General features: G+C 41.8%; 1 protein-coding gene across 1 annotated transcript; it reads left to right on the forward strand.

The window, feature by feature from the left end:
- The first annotated feature begins 297 nt into the window (after positions 1-297).
- LOC135466894 (solute carrier organic anion transporter family member 4A1-like) lies at positions 298-18788 on the forward strand. Its single transcript, XM_064744648.1, has 12 exons — positions 298-354; positions 4173-4492; positions 7358-7558; positions 7824-7926; positions 10589-10713; positions 11353-11456; positions 13533-13671; positions 14124-14322; positions 14877-15015; positions 16251-16435; positions 16794-16858; positions 17667-18788. Exons 1-12 carry the CDS (start codon positions 329-331, stop codon positions 17894-17896), a joined length of 1836 nt encoding a protein of 611 aa, XP_064600718.1. The 5' UTR covers positions 298-328; the 3' UTR covers positions 17897-18788.
- Positions 18789-18814: the final 26 nt, after the last annotated feature.

Below are 18814 nucleotides of genomic sequence, written 5' to 3' on the forward strand. Positions count from 1 at the left end.
CAACATCAGCTGAGTGACAGCACAACACGCTAAGATTGGTATTTCCATCCACCAGGAGGTGTGGCAGTTATGGTGGACAGAACCATTATTAATGGCTAATTTATTACGTTGCATATGCTCTTAACCTACTTACCTAGCAGATTTCATTGTATACCTGTGTGGTACAGTTCTCTAAGACACCCTTTCACTGACACCAACCGGATGCTACAGATGGTTGTTATTAAGCTCTATCAGCATTGCTCCTTTGTACTTGTTGAACTCTGAAGATATGTCACACGCCTCATCCGCATCGCGGAACTGGGAGCACAGATTATTACCCCCCGTTAGCATGGACGAAAGACGCATGTATCATAGGTAAGTGGTGTGCAAGAACCAGAAGGACGATGTCATGTACAAATGGACACGGCATAATCGAGGGGCACTTTTCAAACTTTTTTGTTAATATTAGGGGCAATCCTTTATTTTATTAACTATTTGTCCTTATCTGCTAAGAGTAGAAATGGCAACCTGGAACTGGTGTGAAGACAGCTAGTGTGTGTCTTTGGAACTGGTATGGAGGTAGTATGTGTTGGAATGACAAGCTTAGGAACTTTCATGGAGGTAGTATGTGTTGGCATGACAAGCTTTGGAACTGGTATGGAGGTAGTATGTGCTGGAATGACAAGCTTTGGAACTGGCATGGAGGTAGTATGTGTTGGCATGACAAGCCTTGGAACTGGCATGGCGGTAGTATGTGTTGGCATGACAAGCTTTGGAATTGGCATGGAGGTAGTATGTGTTGACATGACAAGCTTTGGAACTGGCATGGAGGTAGTATGTGTTGGCATGACAAGCTTTGGAACTGGTATGGAGGTAGTATGTGTTGGCATGACAAGCTTTGGAACCGGCATGGAGATAGCATGTGTTTGCAAGACAAGCTTTGGAACTGGTATAGTGATAGCACGTACTGGCATGGCAACATTTGTAACTGGTATGGAATTAGCAACTCTAACATTCCAACCATTGAAACAGGTAAGGATATAGCATACGCTGACATTTCAACCATTGAAACTGGTATGGAACTTAGCACGCGCTGACATTGCAACTTTTGAAACTGGTATGGACTAATGCACGGGCAGACAATGCAACCATTGAAATTGGTATGGATATAGCACGCGCTGACATTTCGACCATTGAAACTGCTTTGGAACATAGCACGAGCTGACATTGCAACCACTGAAACTGGTATGGAACATCGCACACGCTGACATTTCAACCATTGAAACTGCTTTGGAACATAGCACGTGCTGACATTGCAACTATTGAAGCTGGTATGGAACATAGCACACGCTGGTATTTCAACCATTGAAAGTGGTATGGAGATAGCACACGCTGACATTTCAACCATTGAAACTGGTATGGAACATAGCACGGGCTGACATTGCAACCTTTGAAACTGGTATGGAACATCGCACACGCTGACATTTCGACCATTGAAACTGCTTTGGAACATAGTACGCGCTGACATTGCATCCATTGAAGTTGGTATGAAACATAGCACACTCTGACATTTAAACCATTGAAACTGGTATGAAACATAGCACACGCTGACATTTCAACCATTGAAACTGGTATGGAGATAGTACATGCTCACATTTCAACCATTGAAACTGGTATGGAACATAGCACACGCTGGTATTTCAACCATTGAAAATGGCATGGAACATAGCACACGCTGACATTTCAACCATTGAGACTGCTTTGGAACACAGCACGCGCTGACATTTCAACCAATGAAATTGGTATGGACATAGCACGCGCTGACATTTCAACCATTGAAACTGGTATGGAACATAGCACGGGCTGACATTTCAACTATTGAAACTGATATTAGAGATTGCAATGGAGGCAATTGCAGCCTTTGAAACTGTTTATCTATCCCTCTCGGACACCCTAATCCAGCTCTTATATACTGTTGGTGTGGAACCATTGGTTTATCTATCCCTCCCGGACAGATTGTTAGTGTAGAATCAAGTGTTTATCTATCCCTCTCGGACATAGCGGTAGTGTGAAACCATGTGTCTATGTACCCATCTCAGACATGTTGTTGGTGTGGAGCCATGTGTTTACGTATCCATCTTGGACATATTGTTGGTGTGGAGCCATGTGTTTATGTATCCATCTTGGATATGTTGTTGGTGTGGAGCCATGTGTTTATGTATCCATCTTGGATATATTGTTGGTGTGGAGCCATGTGTTTATGTATCCATCTTGGACATATTGTTGATATGGAGCCATGTGTTTAAGTATCCATCTTGGATATATTGTTGGTGTGGAGCCATGTGTTTATGTATCCATCTTGGACACATTGTTGGTGTGGAGCCATGTGTTTATGTATCCATCTTGGACATATTGTTGGTGTGGAGCCATGTGTTTATGTATCCATCTTGGACATATTGTTGGTGTAGTACCATGTGTTTATGTATCACTCTCTGATATATCGTTATACTTTGCTTCTTCTAGAGGGCCGCCTATATTCAGCTCTCTGTAAAATCAGTCATACTCGTTACCAAAATTGCCTTTATTTTGTGTCACGCAACAACCCGAGCTCTACACAATGATACGTTGGACGTCCATATTATTACAGTGAAATTGCAGTTAGAATACTTTTTCTAATTCGTGATGTTAAACTCCATAAGCTTAGTTTCGACTTTAAGAATTATTCAATTATACTAGGCAATGGGTGTCGGGAGTGATTTGTTTTACTATGGCTGCACCAACAAGCGGGTAGAAGAAACTCCATGCGATAACAAAGCCAACAATACGGTCTTCGCTAATAGCTAGATCGCTTTAATTTCCTAATATCCATCTCAAAAAACATTCAGCTGTGAGATAATATACTACAAGAGATAAAATAAAATTCACTTATTAACGTTATATTATACTGAAACGTGTAAACAATTTCAAGTATGGCAATGTCAGAAACAGGATTTACAATAAGGTCAACAGCAGTTCGGGTAACTGGTACCCTCCTTCAAGACATATTGAAGTCCGCTCAATATCCAGCATGACACTAGTTTTTTTAATTATGGCGTCACCAGAGGCAGTTGGTTCTTGTCATCAGTATTCTTGGAGAATATGGACTTAAACATTATGAATTAGAAAAAAGTTTTCTAACTGCGATTTCTTTGTAGTAATATGGGCGCCCAAGATATCAATGTCTAGAGCTTGGGTTGTTACGTGACACTGAGTGAAGGCAATTTTGGTAGCGAGTATGACCGATTTTACTGAGAGGCGACTCTCTAACAGAAATAGACTTTTAGTATCTCTTACATATTTTTGGTATGGAACCATTGTTGTTCAGCGATATGTTCAAACTTTCTATATTGTTGCCAGCCGAATACAGTTCATAGATGTGTTCACGCTCTTATACACTATATATCCATATTGTTGGTATGCAACCATATGCCTCTTGAACCATCTCTGTCATATTGTTAGCATGGAACTGTGTATTTATTTGATCTTCGCGGACGTAAGCCTGTTGTTAGTGTGTTTATCAAACTATCTGATGAATTTTTGTTAAATTAAAGGAAATTGGAGTTTTACCTATTTCTCTTTGTGAGTTTGTACTTTGCTTACCATAGTAACTGTGTTTACAAGAGTACTGTGGAAAATACGGTCATCCTTGTCCGCCTAACACTAAATTGTTCAGCGATATATCCAAACTTTCTTTATTATTGCCAACCTAATACTAAACATTTTGTGTTCACGCTCTCTTATACACTATATATCCGTAGTTACCAGTCTAACAATAAATAGTTCGGCGATATATCCACGTCCTGCTAGTTTACTTGTAGCACTAAATTATTCAGCGCTATATCCACACATCGCTAATCTAAAACTAAGCTGTTCAGCGAAGTATCCACACCTTGATAGTCGAGTACAAAATTGTTCAGCAATATATCCACACCAGGTCAGTCTACATAAAGTACTAAATTGTTCAGCGCAATATCCACACCTCGCTAATCTAGCACTAAACTGTTCAGCGATGTATACACTCATTCTTTTTATCCTTGTCAGCCTTCAATCCATTTATAATCTCATACATTAGGTTGATCAGGATTTACTTGGTTAGACTTATCTCACTCCAGACTATTTGATTTGTATACACAAGATACGTACTTTTTGTCTAGGTGTTGCAACCGCATCAACTCCATCCCTTGGTTTGTCTTCTTCTGTTGTGTGCTCAACTTCTTGGAAGGCTATGCGGTGAACGGGATCACGAGCATCAACCTAACGGCGCTGGAGGTTCAGTTCCAGCTGACGAGCACGCGGTCAGGTCTGATTGCCAGCGCCACCAACATCGGAGCCCTCACCTGTGTCCTGGCTGTCAGTTTCCTTGGGACAAGTAGACATAAGCCCATATGGACGGGGGCAGGCGCCATGGTCATGGCTATTGGATCATTGCTCTTCATCGTACCTCACTGGGCAGGAGGCAACTACCAGTTCTCAGGTATGATTTAGTGGACATAAGTTAGCACCAGATTTTGTTTTTATTCGAATATCGAATATTGTACTAGCACTACATTAGTTATTCGAATCTCGAATAACACGATGGCAATATAGATGTTAAGAAGACAGTCGGTTGTCGTTATTCAATTTTTTAAATTTATTTGATTGGTGTTTTACGCCGTACTCAAAAACATTTCACTTATACGATTATGTTGGGAGGAAACCTGATGGTGCCGGAAAAAACCTAAGACCATCTGCAGGATGCTGGAAGCCCTTTCGTTATTTGAATAACATTCATTATCCAGATATTGAATAATGTGCTAGTAGTACAGAATTTTGCACCAAACTTGTTTTTTGTGATGGAATAATGAATATCGTCCAAGCACGATATTGAATACTTAGATCTTAAATGACGTGCTGATCGTACAGAATTTAGCATCGGGTTCGCCTTCACTGGCATCTTGTATTCATACATCCAGCAGCGTGCTGACTACGGTATGGTGCTATCACATTATGTACCTCCAGCAGCGTGCTGACTACGGTATGGTGCTATCACGTTATGTACCTCCAGCGGCATGCTGACTACGGTATGGTGCTAACACGTTATGTACCTCCAGCGGCATGCTGACTACGGTATGGTGCTATCACATTATGTACCTCCAGCAGCGTGCTGACTACGGTATGGTGCTATCACGTTATGTACCTCCAGCAGCGTGCTGACTACGGTATGGTGCTAACACGTTATGTACCTCCAGCGGCATGCTGACTACGGTTTGGTGCTATCACATTATGTACCTCCAGCAGCGTGCTGACTACGGTATGGTGCTATCACATTATGTACCTCCAGCAGCATGCTGACTACGGTATGGTGCTATCACGTTATGTACCTCCAGCAGCGTGCTGACTACGGTATGGTGCTAACACGCTATATACCTCCAGCAGCGTGCTGACTACGGTTTGGTGCTATCACATTATGTACCTCCAGCGGCATGCTGACTACGGTATGGTGCTATCACGTTATATACCTCCAGCAGCGTGCTGACTACGGTATGGTGCTATCACGTTATATACCTCCAGCAGCGTGCTGACTACGGTTTGGTGCTATCACATTATGTACCTCCAGCGGCATGCTGACTACGGTATGGTGCTAACACGTTATATACTTCCAGCAGCGTGCTGACTACGGTATGGTGCTATCACGTTATATACCGCCAGCAGCGTGCTGACTACGGTATGGTGCTAACACGTTATATACTTCCAGCAGCTTGCTGACTACGGTTTGGTGCTATCACGTTATGTACCTCCAGCAGCGTGCTGACTACGGTATGGTGCTAACACGTTATATACCTCCAGCAGCGTGCTGACTACGGTATGGCGCTAACACGATATACATAGGTGAAGCAAGAAACTTACTTGAAGTTTGTGCCTCGACGCTTGTCAGTTTTCGAAAGTAGGAAGTTTAAACAAATATGGTGTTCGCGAGTTTTTCGTTGGTCAACTGTACAGTAACACGTTGGCTCGAATATGGTGCCTGTGGTACGATTTTCGTTATTCGCATCTCAAATAAAATCTTTGCGCGCATATGGTGCAAGCATATGTTTCGTTAATGGGATCTAAAATAGGAAGTTTTCCCGAATGTGGTGTTAGCGGCTTTTTCAGCGCCTTAGTAACATATTGGTTCGAATATGGTGCTAACACCTTTTTCATTATTCAGATTTTCAGTAACGTGCAGGCTGAAATATGGTGTCAGCACGATTTGCGTTATTTGGGTCTTCAATTAATAACGTGCCAGCTCGAAAATAGTGCCAGCGCGATATTCGTTATTCGAAAAACCAAAAAACAATATGGTGCTAACTTCCATCTTGCCAGCATATTAAAATTGAGATTCGAATAACTTACTAGCACCATATTCGAGCTAGCATTTTACTGAAGAAGCGAATAACGAGAAACGTCGTGGCAAAAATTCGAGTAAACTTCTTATTCCACATCTGAATAACGTGCTAGCAACATATTCGAGACATCGCCTTATCGGAGATTTGACTTCAAATGCTGAACACGGTGCAAAATTCGGTATGTCCAGCAGGTCATTTGAGACTGGAATATCGAATCTGGTGCTAGCACGATATTCGTCATCCAAACAACTAAAAACGAATATGGGGTCAACTTCCTTATTGAAGGCACTGTATTCAAGATTCTACAGATCAAATTACGCTAAAATCGAGTGGATTGCCTTTCAGCGTGCGACTTAGATATCATTTATTGCGTTGTGATGCTAGAGCAGCAGGAAGATATAAATATTTATTCCTCCATGAAATGTCGCAGTAAGACAATTTGATATCTCAGACCACGCCGTAAGACGACGTGATATCTTAGACCACGCCGTTAGACGACGTGATATCTCATAACGACTTGATATCCCAGATCAGGCTTTTGTAAGGTTTTAAGTTACCGTAAGCCATGAAAAGACAGTTGTAATAAGCTTTGAAAACTTGTATGCGGAAAATGGTGAGTTATTTAAAAATTAGTGCTGCTCTTAAATAGGATCTGTCAAATTAGTGATACCTACACCGTTAGTTTGCGAGATTTTAGTTTGGCACATGTGCGTTTCTTTCCGCGTGATTTGTGGTAAATATTCATACATTCGTAGGCCTCAATGCCAATCAGCTGCAAACTGCTTCATATGCGTACAAATATTCGTTTTAATATGTTAAGAAATTACTTTGTCTTTTTCTCTATCAACAAGTAAAATGTTTGGGCACGGAATAGTCTGATATGCTGTCGATAACGGGAGATTTCCGCATAAGTCACATCCAGCTATTGGTTGTCATCCGATGAATATCAGGACGTTAAGGTCTTTCTGTTTCAGGAAAGACAAATTCTGATGTCCTATGTGACAAGAACAGAAATATTTCTAGCCCTGCAGCGCCGCCTGGGGGTGAGTCCCCATACCTATGGGTGTTGATGTTGGCGAACGCTCTCCACGGAGCGGGATACACTCCACTCTACACCCTGGCTATAGCTTACATCGAGGAGAACGAAAACTTCCAGCTGGCTGGATTTCATGTCGGTACGTTTCGTTATCATAACCTAAACGACGTCATATGTTTAATTAGCCAACCTATACAATTGTGTCAGAATTAACGACCAAAACTATAAACGCTTTTACCGTTAACAATACCACTGTGTGGTTGTCTAGAAACTATATAAAATAAACTCTATATTTTTCATACCTAATAATGCACCTCAATACGTGGAACATGGTGTAATTTTAATCAGCGATACAGATGAAATTAACGAGCGATCACTGTGTGATAGGTTCAGTTATGTTGTAGGACTATTTTATGCGTCGGCAGCTGTCGGTGTGGCGACAGGGTTCTTGTCAGGAGGTCAATTCCTACAGTTCTACGTGGATTTTGATCGCGTCGACATGGACAGGTATTAATTCAGCGATATCATAAGTGGCCAGAAATGTTTTGTTTACTCCCTTAATTTACTATGAATGTGTCCTCCCATTATATTATGGCGGCCGTTGCATAAGTCAAATAATCTTTAGAACGGCGTAAGAAACCAAACAAATAAATAAATAAATCCTAGAAAATAGGCCATATTTGCGTTCCATGACCGTCACATGATGCATGTCGCGTGGCGATTTTTTTTTATCACAATACCATATAGTAACACCCAGTGCGAGATAGGGAAGAAATCACCATTCATTCTGAGCGTTATCGATGTTCGACCAGTGCATGTATGCTGCTCAAAATCCACCGGCATCATATGAAGCATGTGGTAGTCTTGTTAGATGTCGTGTTTCCGCTCATACTCAGCGCGGGGAATGTTCTGTAAGATGAGTCCGTTTCCTTTCATACTTTACATGAGAAAAATCTTGTTAGATGGCGCGTTTCTGCTCATACTTAGCGCGGGGAATGTCTTGTAAGATGGGTGCGCTTCCTATCATACTTTACATGAGGTAAGTCTTGCTAGATGGCGCGTTTCCGCTCTTACTTATCGACGGGAATGTCTTGTAAGATGGGTGCGCTTCCTATCATACTCAAGATGAGAAAAGCTTTATAAGATGGTGTGTTTCCTGTCATTCTTGGTATGGGATAAACTTTGTTAGACGGTGCGTTTCCTATCATACTCAGCATGAGAAAAGCTTTGTACGATGGTCTGTTTCCTATCATACGTAACAACAGAAACCTTTGTAAGGTGGCACGTTTTCATTTATGCTTGGCATGAGAAAAACGTTGTATGATGGTGCATTTCCAAACATACCTAGCATGAGAATCCATGTAAGATGATGAGTTTCTTATCATACTTAACAAGGGATAAGCCTTCTAAAATGACACGTTTTCTATCATTTTGGACGAAAGGCCTTGGGCGAAAACTAGTTACCTGTCATATTTAGCGCGGGAAAAATGCCAAGAGTGATGGCATGTACTTTGGGTGAGAAAATCCTTGTGTGATGGCGTGTTTCCCCTGCTACTTAGCTTGAGGAAAAGCCTTGAGTGATGGCGTGTTTCTCCTTGTACTTAGATGGAGGGAAATAATGGCGCGTTTCCTTTTATACTTTGGTTGAAGAAATCCTTGAGTGATGGCGTGTTTCCCCTTATACTTTGGTTGAGGAAAGCCATGTGTGATGGCATGTTTTCCCTTATACTTTGCTTGAGGAAAACTTTGCATGATGGCGTGTTTCCCCTTATACTTAGCTTGAGGAAAGTGATGCCGCGTTTCCTTTTATACTTTTGTTGAGGAAAGCCTTAAGTGATAGCATGTTTTCCCTGATGCTTAGCTTGAGGAAAGCCTTGTGTGATGACGTGTTTCCCCTGTTACTTAACTTGAGGAAAGCCTTGAGTGATGGCGTATTTCCCCTGATACTTAGGTTGAGGAAAGCCTTGTGTGATGGCGTGTTTCCCCTTATACTTAGGTTGAGGAAAGCCTTGTGTGATGGCGTGTTTCCCCTTATACTTAGCTTGAGGAAAGCCTTGATTGATGGCGCTTTTCCCCTTATACTTAGCTTGAGGAAAGCCTTAAGTGATGGCATGTTTCACCTGATATTTAGCTTGAGGAAATCCTTGTGTGATGGTGTGTTTCCCCTGATACTTTGGTTGAGGAAATCCTTGTGTGATGGTGTGTTTCCCCTGATACTTTGGTTGAGGAAAGCCTTGTGTGATGACGTGTTTCCCCTGATACTTTGGTTGAGGAAATCCTTGTGTGATGGTGTGTTTCCCCTGATACTTTGGTTGAGGAAATCCTTGTGTGACGGCGTGTTTTCCCATATACGTTGGATGTGGAAAGCCTTGTGTGATGGCGTGTTTCCCCTTGTACTTTGGGTGAGTAAAACTTTGCATGATGGTGTGTTTCCCCTTATACTTAGCTTGAGGAAAGTGATGGCGCGTTCCTTTTATACTTTGGTTGTGGAAAGCCTTGAGTGATGGCATGTTTTCCCTGATACTTTGCTTGAGGAAAGCCTTAAGAGATGGCGTGTTTCCCCTGATACTTTGGTTGAGGAAATCCTTGTGTGATGGTGTGTATCCCCTGATACTTTGGTTGAGGAAATCCTTGTGTGATGGTGTGTATCCCCTGATACTTAGGTTGAGGAAAGCCTTGTGTGATGGCGTGTTTCCCCTGTTACTTAGCTTCAGGAAAGCCTTGAGTGATGGCGTGTTTCCCCTGATACTTAGGTTGAGGAAATCCTTGTGTGATGGTGCGTTTCCCCTGATACTTTGGTTGAGGAAATCCTTGTGTGATGGTGTGTTTCCCCTGATACTTTGGTTGTGGAAGGCCTTGTGTGATGGCGTCTTTCCTCTTATACTTAGCTTGAGGAGAGCCTTACATGTTGGTGTGTTTCCCCTGATACTTAGCTTGAGGAAAGTACTGCGTGATGGCGCATTTGCCTGAAACTTAGCAAGAAGAAAACCTGGTGAATGGCGCGTTTCCCCTCATAGTCATCATGAGAAGTGCATTGCTAGATGACTCGTGTCCTCTCAAATTTAGCAAGGTGATTTTGGCATGTAGATCAGTGCTGATGTCCTGTGTATTTTAGACTAGAATTTGTTTCTTTGTTCCTTGTAATCCCGTATATGTTTGGACTGTTCAGCATCAACCTGACCCCGAATGATCAGGGCTTCTGGGTGGGTGCCTGGTGGCTGGGTTACATCGTGTCTACCGCGGGCTTTGTCTTGTTTGCTCTGCCGCTGTTCGGCTACCCGAAACACATGAAAGGTAAGTAGACAATGACAGACGAAGGTTGCATAATTATTTTGTCAACGAGTCGAATAGGCCTACAAGCGATGGTTAAGGAAAGGTATAATGCAAGCAGTTTTTAATTTTTCACCATCTATGAGCAAGTTTTATGACACTTCGAGAAAGTTTTCCGTAAATGGTGCCAGGTTATTATTCTTTTTCACGTGGCGTGTATACTGGTGAAACTAGATAAATATTCCTGGTTCCGACAGTACTGATATAAGGGCCTACTGGATCTTGGGAAAACTTTTTTGATATTAATAATTATTGAACGGCTGCAGGCCGTACGTGAAAAGGTCTGTCGACAACCAGCAGGTGGTCTTGAGTTTCCACTGTGCTCTGCTCGGTTTTCTCCCATCATAATGCTGATCGTCGTCGTATACGTGAAATGTTACGGCGTAAAACACCAATCAAATAAATAAATAAACTAAATAAAATAAATAAATTATTGGACGGCTCTTTCAGAGGTTTTGTTAAGGCTCTAACAGCACCTCACATCCATCTGGACATATTCTCAATCATCCAGAGAATGGATAGAGACCGTATTTCTGCTGTAACCTTTGGCTGGAAATTAGGGGCGAGGCTGAGATGCTACAAATCTCCTGTATTTGTAAATAGGATACAAAGACAGCGGAACGGACAAGCCGAGAGACGGAGTTGGGTTAGATAAGAGAATAGTGCGGAAAACCTGCCTCAGTTTTGCCATGGCCTTCGTACGTCTGGTAAGTTAAACTATTTACCATGTGCAGCTAGTAGGTCTATATTCAGGTCAATCAGTCCACAGTACTAGCAATATTTAGGTCAATCAGTCCACAGTACTAGCAATATTCAGGTCAGTCAGTCCATCAGACGAGCAATACTGAGGTCAGACAAGCAATATTGAAGTCAATTAATCCACCAGGCTAGCAACATTGAGACCAATCAGTCCATCAGAATAATAATATTGAGGTTTGTCAGTCCTTGAGACTAGCAATATTGAGGCCAGTCAGTCAACTAGTCTAGCCATATTGAGGTCTGTCAGCCCACCAGACTAGCAAGATTGAGATCAATCAGTCCACCGGCCTGGCGATATTGAGGTCATTCAGTCTACCAAAGTTGCAGAACATATCTACCCCAAAAGGTGAAACAATTGGTATATTTCATGCTGTCTTTCTCTACCCCACCCCCTCCTCCACAACTCATGAATTTTAGACCAATCAACGGCAAGCTGAACAGTTTGACGTAAATATTTCAAAGCTGCACATGCCTGAAGTCGTTGCGCGACGTATATGTAAAAGTCTTGTAGTTACAAAAATGGCAAATAATGTAAAATAGCACCTTTCTCACTAAAGGAAAACAAGTTCAAATCCTTTTATTTGGAGAAAAAAACACAAAACAGTGTATTATTGGGAGAGCTAAACGTACCAGCAGATATGTTGCCTGACATAGTAATTGTTTGAATGTGTGTAATTGCACACGAACAGCAACTAATAACGGGGTAGAATATTTGTTCTCTGTTGTGGTTTCGCAACTCGGTGCTATTTGTCCTCTGCCACCGTTTGGTACACAGTGTTATTTGTCCTCTGTTACAGTTCTGTAACCCAGTGTTATTTGTCTTCTGTTACAAGTTTGTAACCCAGTGCTATTTATCTTCTGTTACAGTTCCATAATCCCTTGTTATTTGTCCTCTTTACAGTTTCATAACCCTGTTGTTACCTGTTTGTGACAGCCAGCTTCAGTGGTGTTATTTTTCCTCTTTGACACTTTCATAAGCCGTTGCTTTGCCTTCTCTTTGTGGCAGTTCGCTTTATAGATGTTATTTCTCCTCTTTGACACTTCCATAAGCCGTTGCTTTGCATCCTGTCTGTGACAGCCCTCTTTACTGGTGTTATTTCTCCTCTTTGACACTTTCATAAGCCGTTGCTTTGCCTCCTCTTTGTGACAGCCCGCTTTATAGATGTTATTTATCCTCTTTAACACTTCCATGAGCCATTGCTTTGCCTCCTCTTCGTGACAGCTAGCTTCAGTGGTGTTATTTTTCCTCTTTGACACTTCCATAAGCCGTTGCTTTGCCTCCTCTTCGTGACAGCTAGCTTCAGTGGTGTTATTTTTCCTCTTTGACACTTTCGTAAGCCGCTGCTTTGCCTCCTCTTTGCCATAGCCCGCTTCATTGGTGTTATTTATCCTCTTTAACACTTCCATGAGCCGTTGTTTTGCCTCCTCTTCGTAACAGCCAGCTTTCTTGGTGTTATTTCTCCTCTTTGACACTTTCATAAGCCGTTGCTTTGGCTCCTCTTTGTGACAGTCCGCTTTATTGGTGTTATTTCTTCTCTATAAGAGTTTAATGAGCTGTTATTTCCCCTGCTCTTTGTGACAGACAGCTTTATTGGTCTTATTTGCCATCTTTGATAGTTTCATAGACAAGCTTTCTTTAACAACCTGCTTTGTTCGTGTTATCTATCCAGTGTTTCGTAAGTCGATGTTTTCCCTCCTCTCTTTGCCAGCCTGCTTTATTTCTGTTAATATGAACACTGTTACAATTCCATAACTCATTGTTTGCCCTCATTTCCTCTCCCCCTTCCTCTCTTTGACAATCTGCTTTATGCCGGTTGTTTTGTCCACTGTTACAGTTCCGTAACCCGATGTTTTCCCTTCTCTCTTTGACAACCTGCTTTAACTGTAACTTGATGTTTTCCCTTCTCTCTTTGACAACCTGCTATACCCGTGTTATGTATTCACTGTTACAGATTTGTAAGCCGGTGCTTTCCCTCCTCTCTTCGACAATCTGTTATATCTGTGTTATTTATTCTCTGTTTCAGTTTCGTAACCCGGTGTTTGTCCTCCTTACTCTGGCTGCGTCTTGTGTAGGGATGATAATCAATGGAATCAGTTCGTTTTCTGCAAAGTATCTCTACGAGCAGTTCGGAATTCGCTTTGATGTCATAGGCTATATTCTGGGTAAATATCATGAGAATTTTGATTGCTTAGTTCAGCATGAAGCCGAGCCTATCTGACACTACAACCCCTGTCACGTGTTACGAAGCCAGTCTTAACCTTGGAGCAGGATCGGCCAAAACATCAAATTGGCCTGTTACTTTCTTTGTCACTGGCTCACTTAACACACACTCCCCAAAACGATGGTCCAGGCATACACAAAAAACTAGTGGTAAATTTGTTACCAACACGCTAATCTGTGTAAATTTGCAATCTGTAAATTTGTCTGTTCCTTCAGAAGATGTATATTGGCTTTTTTGTAATAGTACAGCTGATACATGTTAATCTTATATGGTTTGTAATTCGGATGAAATCAATCAAAACCTCCCTGTCCGCCTGTATCGTTTCTAACATATGTACCTGTTTTTACATGAGATGTAGACTGAACTGCGGTACATACTGATTGGTGACTTCAGGTGGCCTGATTGTGCTTGGATCCGGCGGAGGAATGGTTTTAGGAGGCGCCCTCGTCCGTGTGATGAAACTCGAGATACGCGGGATAGTCAGATTGTGTCTGATTTGCGTTCTGGTTGGTTCCTTGAGTGGCATCGCCCTATTGGCGAGGTGCCCGGATGTGAACCTCGTGGGTCTCAACTCACAGTACGCCAACGACAGGTGGGTGGTCTTTTAAAACAGTATCTACTATGGCAAACCAAACCTTGCATTATTTAAAAAGAAAAATAGATTGATCATGAAAAAAATACATGCAATTATAATCCCGTTTAATCATTATAAAAGGTAAAATACCGTGGATTTCTAGACAAAGCACCGTACCGTAACGTGAGCCTATCATCTGAGTTTGGAGAATACGACATTCACAAACATGAATGCTCATTCACTGCTTTCATCAGTTCTATTGAATGTTGGTTAAGTCATGCGGTGTCAGAAATATTGTTTTTTTACACAGTTCCACAGTAAACTTTCATGTCAACTGTGATGATTTCCAGGAATACCCTTTAGTTTGTTTGTTAAATACATCTGTAGGATCGTCTTCTGCTGTTTTTCAGGTTTGTAACATTTTTGTCACAAAGTCTGTGGCTTTTTATGGCTTAAATTTTGTGTTCGTTTTTGACTTGCTCTATGTAAAAGTTTCCCCATCGGTCTGGTTTGTACCCATTTGCCTATGCTGCTCACTTTCTCGTTCACTTACTTTTCTGTTTCCGTTTCAGTTCTGAAGAAAACTTCGTTGCGAGCTGTAACGTGAACTGTGCATGTGATGCAATGCGCTTCTCCCCGGTCTGTGGATCCAACTCTACTGTCTTCTTCTCCCCATGTCACGCCGGCTGCTCTCACGCTTTCTCTCCGCTGGTGAGGCTTGAAACACTTTGTTTTTGGCTAATCTCCTGGTTTTGTAGATATGTTAAATGAGATTTCATAATGACACGATGGCGTGATGATATGATGGCTTAATGGCACGATGCTTCAGTGAGATGATGAGTTAATGATATGACAAATGTGTCCATGCTTTTAAATCGCTAAGATATACGAGGAACAGGCTCAAGCCCGGCCTTGGACATCGTACATGTAATTGCAGATTGATGCATTGTGACCGTTCGTGGAGCCCGGATGATAACAAGCGGCCGATGCGACCGTTTACGCGGTCTAACATTCGTTGAAGTCAACTCGTCTTTCACCAGGATATATACTGTGCGTATATGTAGGTTACTCGTTGGAAGTCCATCACTTACTTGCAACCGATTTGCGGCTATCCGGGGTACACCACTTTCTTCCATCCATGAAACTAATTAATGTAGGGACATACGGCAGTGTTAGCTAACAATCTAGTAAATAAATAAATAAATAATGACATGACAGTTTAAAGACACGATGTCAAGGAATGGGTACGGCTTAACAGCACGTTGTCACGATGGCTTAACGACCAGATGATCTAATAGCATGATAGTTAAATGATTTATTTATTTATTTACCACCCGAAAAGGTATCTGCTCCACTGTGACGTCACCCATTCCTAGTTCACCATTTTGCCATGTAGAGGTAGTGATAAATCGTCTGTTTTCCTTCTGATTACTAGACATTTCTGATATACTTTAAAGCCATTTTCAACGAGAAAGCGGTTATGGAATACACCTGGTGTTATTCGCCAAGATCTGCAACAGGAGGCCACAATGCATGGCTTTCATTTGTAATAATAAGGGGAACCGTACTTCGCATTACAAAGGATTATCTGTCCTCTAATGCTGACGAGCGTAGGGTACGGATGACGGGACATCGTGTTGTCGGTTCCTCCAAATAGGGCGTATTCCATAGCCTCGTGAGAATTCCAGATTAAAAGGTGATTTATAGAGTTACCAAGCATGTAATAAAAAAATTCCTATGCCTATTTAGGTCTGTATGGGCCCCTCTTCTGAAATAACTTTATTTATATTTTTTGTTAATCTTTCTTTTAAGGGAGTAACTCATGGCTAAAAGTGAAGGCAATTGAAACAACACATTGCTCGGAATTGAATGAGATAGGTTAGGGTTTAATATGTGCTAAAGAAGACAGTGGTAATTTTGCTGATTTGTTTTGCTGATCATGACAGGAGTATACGAACTGCACGTGTGCTGCCGTGATGGAGGCTGCTGCTGGAATGGCTCCTGGTGGAGAGGTGAAGGTTGGACGCTGTCCGGATGGCTGTCAGATGATCTATGTCTTAATACCATTCTTGCTACTCATGTTCCTATCCGTGTTTACTATTACGACACCGGTTTCCATGGCAACGCTGAGGTGAGAACAAAATATGTCATGTGGCTAGAATTGTGCCTGAAGCTACAAATATGGAGGAGCTGGACGGAGTTCAGTGACAATATATGCGCAGATGCAATACCAACAGATTCCCCTGCTTCGTCAGGCCTGACACCAGGCTGATTCCTGGGGAAACCCACGGCTTCTCGCCAACTGCCTGACTTGCAAAGTGCCATAATTTTCTTGGATAAATGTGTGCATGTTTGAGAGAGCCGACTGTTGTAATTCAAGATTCGAGTTAATAGTATGTATTTCTTGACGTCACATGGGTTAACCATTCCTAATGTTTAGGAATTCAAGGAAGTAGAGACTTATTTGAAGAATTCTGCTATGATTTTAGGTGTGTACAGGACGACCTTCGACCATTCGCCCTTGGCGTGCAGTGGACGGTTATGAGGCTTCTAGGTGAGTTCCCCTTTGTCTGCTTTCATCAAATAGATCCGGATCTGGTTCTGCAAGACCATCTGCTTTTGTCCAGAAAAGATAACCCTGGGCCCAAGTGTACCCAGGTGACATTTCCGAAGAGCCATTTCATTCAAAATGTACATGGAAGTTTTCATAAGAAAGTACATAAAAGCTTTCATAAAAAGTATATGAAAGTTAAATTCAAGATCTCGGTGAATTAAAGCGTCCCTTCCCTCAAAAGATTTGCCTTGTTGCCGAGAGAAAACGGGTATTTATCCCGGGCACTTCGAATTCTCTAACACCCTAAATAAATATATGTACATAGAGTTAATCCATCCTACAACTCACAACCAGCAGACTGCAGTGGCAGATTCCATTACTGGAATATGTCACGACTGAAACATTTTTACCAGATCTATATGACAAATATCTTCGTTATTTGTAAGTGTGTTATGGGTAGAGAGATTTCTTGGTTACGTGGAAGAGTATTGTGTGGAGAGGTTTCTTGGTTACGTGTAAGTACATTGTGTGCTGACAGATTTCTTACGTACAAGAGTATTGCGTGGATAGGTTTCTAACGTAACGTCTAAGTGTATAATGTTTTGACAGATTTCTTACTTACGTGTAAGTGCATTGTGTGTTGACAGACTTTTTAGTTACGTGCAAGGTTATTTGTGAGTTGACAGATTTCTTAGTTACGTGTAAGTTTATTTGTGAGTTGACAGATTTCTTAGTTAAGTGTAAGTGTCTTTGTGAGTTGACAGTTTTCTTAGTTACGGTACCCGTTGAGTGTATTCTGTGTTGACAGGCTTTATCCCGGGCCCAGTGTTCCTCGGCTTTGTCATCGATCAGTCATGCGCGCTGTGGTCGGCTGCCGACGACCAAGGCGTGTGTCTGCTGTACCACAAAGGAAGCATGGCCCTGTATGTGGCTTTATGGTGGATTGTTATGACAATCGTGGCCTTCCTCTTCTTCGTGACTGCTTGTAGGATAACGGAACGAAGAGCATCCAGAGAACACAGAGTCACAAAGGACTAAATCCAAAGAACACAGTGTAACAGACGACTGAATGCAGAGAACACAGAATCACAAACAACTAAATGAAGAGAGCACACTCAGAAACGACTGAATCCAGACAACACAAAGTGACAAACGACTGAGTCCAAACAACACAAAGTGACAAACGACTAAGCCCAGACAACACAAAGTGACAAACGGCTGAGCCCAGAGAACACAAAGTGACAAACGACTGAATTCAGAGAACACAAAGTGACAAACGACTGAATTCAGATAATACAAAGTGACAAACGACTGAGCCCAGATAATACAAAGTGACAAACGACTGAGCCCAGATAACACAAAGTCAAAAACTACCAATGTCCAAATGATACTCTGAAGCAAGCGTTTATGCAACTCGTGAATAAAACAGAGCCACAAACGACTGCATCCAGTGAACACAGAGCCACAAATGACTTAGACCAGACAACACACAGTGACAAATGACTTATTCCACACAACACAAAATGACAAATGACGTAGTGCAAAGAACACAAAGTGACAAACGACAGTCGAGACAACACAAAGTGACCAACGACTTAGTCCAGGCAACACAAAGTGCCCAATTACGTAGTCCAGAGAACACAAATTAACAAACGACCGAGTCCAGAGAACACGGAGTGACAAATCACTGAGTGCAGAGAACACGGAGTGACAAATGACTGAATTTCAGACAACACAAAGTCACAAACGATTGAGCTCAGACAACACAAAGCCACAAATTACCAACATCGAAATGATTCTCTGGAGCAAACGTGTATATAATTTTCATATAATAATATTCCTCGAATTCAAACACAGTCTGTTCGGCTATAAAATAATTGACACTGTTCTGATAATTTTACAACACCATATTAATATCCGTGTAAAGCCTGAAAGCAGTCACAAGAAGAATTCAGT

Source organism: Liolophura sinensis, chromosome 6, assembly GCF_032854445.1.
Source record: "Liolophura sinensis isolate JHLJ2023 chromosome 6, CUHK_Ljap_v2, whole genome shotgun sequence".
Taxonomy (NCBI): Eukaryota; Metazoa; Mollusca; class Polyplacophora; order Chitonida; family Chitonidae; genus Liolophura; species Liolophura sinensis.